Below are 2,725 nucleotides of genomic sequence, written 5' to 3'. Positions count from 1 at the left end.
TACTGTATTTGCTGAATAATTATTAATGTAACTTACAAATCACATATGTAAGTTAACAATTTATATAAATACATGCTGATAATAGTAATGTAATCAAATTTTTGAAAAATCATTCAAAAGTGTTATTTTCCCCACAAGTGTAAAATAATTGAAAAAAATAAGTTAATTTCTTTAAAATTATCTTGTTTGTTTGTTTTTTAAAGAGACAGGTGTCTCGCTCTGTTGCCCAGGCTAGATAGAGTACAGTGGTACAATCATAGCTCACTGCAGCCTCGAAGTCCTGGGCTTCAGCAATCTTCCTGCCTCTGACTCTGAAGTAGCTGGGACTATAGACACGAGCCACCATGCCTCGCCAAAAATTATCTTTAGTGAACTTAACTTTTTCTTTTTTCCTGTCATGCTCAGCCAGGAAGTGAACTTAACTTTACCTTTGCTTGATATGAGAAAATACCTTTTAACTTAGCCACTAGATATTGTTGAATTTTGGGGGGAACTTACCATAATTAGTGATGGGTTGAATAACTTGTAGAAATTAATAATAAAATATAAACTATTTTTATTTAATTCTTAAAACTTAATAGCTCTGAGGATCAAACATAAACAACATCCACAAGACAGCCAATAGGCACCCACGGACTACTTCTTACAATATGTCTTTGAGATGGAGCAGTCAGTTGAAAGAAAGTCCTGCCATCTATTTGCCATAGTTTTGTAGCACTGATCTGGCATACATTTTATGTATTTTCCATGAACTCAATGTCAGTGGTACTTATATGATACCCAAGAAAACCCAATAAGAGAAATTAAATACTAAATAATATTATATTAGATAGGGTTGAGCTTTGGGAGGGCCACAAATCAAACTTTTTTTTCACTCTCACTCATAACCAATTTTCTCCCAAATTGACATCCACTATAAGAATGTATGCTATAAACATATCAAAACCATAAGGGGCTGGGCACAGTGGCTCACGCCTTTAATCCTAGCACTTTGGGAGGCTGAGGCCAGAGGATCACTTGAGGCCAGGAGCAGCCTGAGCAATAGCAAAACCCTGTCTCTACAAAAAAATAGAAAAATTTGCAGAGTGTGGTAAAGCATACTTGTAGTCCCAGCTACTCAGGAGGCTGAGGCAGGAGGATTGCTTGAGCCCAGGAGTTTGAGGTCGCAGTGATCTATGATGACACCACTCCACTCTAGCCCAGGCAACGGAGCAAGACCCTGTCTCAAAAAAAAAAAAAAAAAACAAAAAACATTAAAAACTATAAGGACAAAGGGACTGTCAGAGTGTGCTCAATGAGTCTCAATCTCACATTGCTTGTCTGGGAGGCAGATAGGAGACCTCTCTAGAGTTTTAGGTTCTCTGGAATTGCAGCTTTCCAAAGATATGGCCATTTCTATCCCCGCCCACTCTTTATTTTCAGTTCCAGCTCTTCCCTGAAAGATTCTTTGTTGTCCTATGTCCAGGTCATTTCTCAGTGGCATCTGTAAATAGGAGACTGGAAATATTTATCTTGTTCATAGAAAATAAAGTACTAGGAGCTGTTTATTTCTTATGGGTTACTTAGATTTATTATGATTTGAGGAGTATAAACATTATGATCATAATGATCACTTCTTAACAAATTAAGAAGTAAAAGTCAGCTCCTTTAAGTTAATTTTATGTTATTAATGAATTTCTTAAATGTACCTTGCCTGTCATTAGCTTGAGCCTTGCAGCCTATATTTGTACTTTAAATTTTACCTTCAAGTTTTCTTGATCATTTAATGTTTTTCTTCTTTCACCTTTAAAAAATTATTTAATGGCTAATGATTCTAGAATGCATATATTCAGTATATCACTCTATTTTTGGGTTAGTATTAGGTAGCTTTTTTTACTTATCTATGTAATATTTCAACAATAAAGAGAATCAGTATTAGTTCATATTCATAGAAATGGATTTTTGAGGCATCAGTAATTGAAAGTATGCTTCTCCTTTCTTTTGATCCATCTCTGTGCTCCTTTGTGTCAAGGAAAAATAGATTACTTTTGTTCCCCAGTATTTCTGAACCAGTTTCAATTTTTAAACAGCTTCAGGCGCTGCTTCAGATTTGGCCTAAACTGCCACCCCGGGAAGCCCTAGAACTTCTGGATTTCAACTATCCAGACCAGTACGTGCGGGAATATGCTGTGGGCTGCCTGCGACAGATGAGGTATCTCCTACAGGTGGCTTTCTTTGGGGCAAGGAATGACTTGGGGGTGGGTGTCTCTTTGAATGTCTCATAAGAAAGGAAAAGGCTAAGAATTATTCAGAGTTCAAAGCATTTGCTCATGTTCCCTCTTCCGACTCTCCAGCCCTCAGGCCCAACATTTACTCTATAATATAAAAAAACAAAAGCATACTGGGTATGGAGGTCCCAGAGATCACCCTGAGGTTTGACGATACATTGGGAGGACTCATAGGACTCAGCATATAGTCATACTCACAGATAAAATTTATTGTAGCAAAATCGGAAAAGGGAAAAGGTTCTTGGGGTGAAGTCTGGAGGAGACTAAGCATAAACTTCTAAGGGTCCTTTCCCAGTGGAGTTACACTGGAAACATTTAATTCAATTCCACCAACAATGAGATGTGATAATATGTGTCTTCCAGGGAAGCTCCTTAGACACTTGGTGGCCAGTTATTTACTAGTGCCCAGTCACATAAGCACCCTTTGCCTAGCGTGTATCTTTTTTTTTTTTTTTTTT

At 37.2% G+C, this 2,725-nt stretch overlaps 1 protein-coding gene across 1 annotated transcript in view; it reads left to right on the top strand.

Moving 5' to 3' along the window:
• The window catches only part of PIK3CB (phosphatidylinositol-4,5-bisphosphate 3-kinase, catalytic subunit beta), a 114,139-nt gene that overhangs the window by 61,789 nt on the left and 49,625 nt on the right, over positions 1 to 2,725 (top strand). Inside the window, exon 12 of the mRNA XM_012664529.1 lies at positions 2,070 to 2,191. Within this exon, the coding sequence (XP_012519983.1) occupies positions 2,070 to 2,191 (122 nt within the window). The remainder of the gene's footprint in view (positions 1 to 2,069; positions 2,192 to 2,725) is intronic.

The sequence above is a fragment of the Propithecus coquereli genome, unplaced genomic scaffold (genome assembly GCF_000956105.1).
Source record: "Propithecus coquereli isolate 6110/MARCELLA unplaced genomic scaffold, Pcoq_1.0 Scaffold12, whole genome shotgun sequence".
Taxonomy (NCBI): Eukaryota; Metazoa; Chordata; class Mammalia; order Primates; family Indriidae; genus Propithecus; species Propithecus coquereli.
Note: the sequence above shows the minus strand (reverse complement) of the source record. Positions and strands in the feature narration are given on the sequence as shown.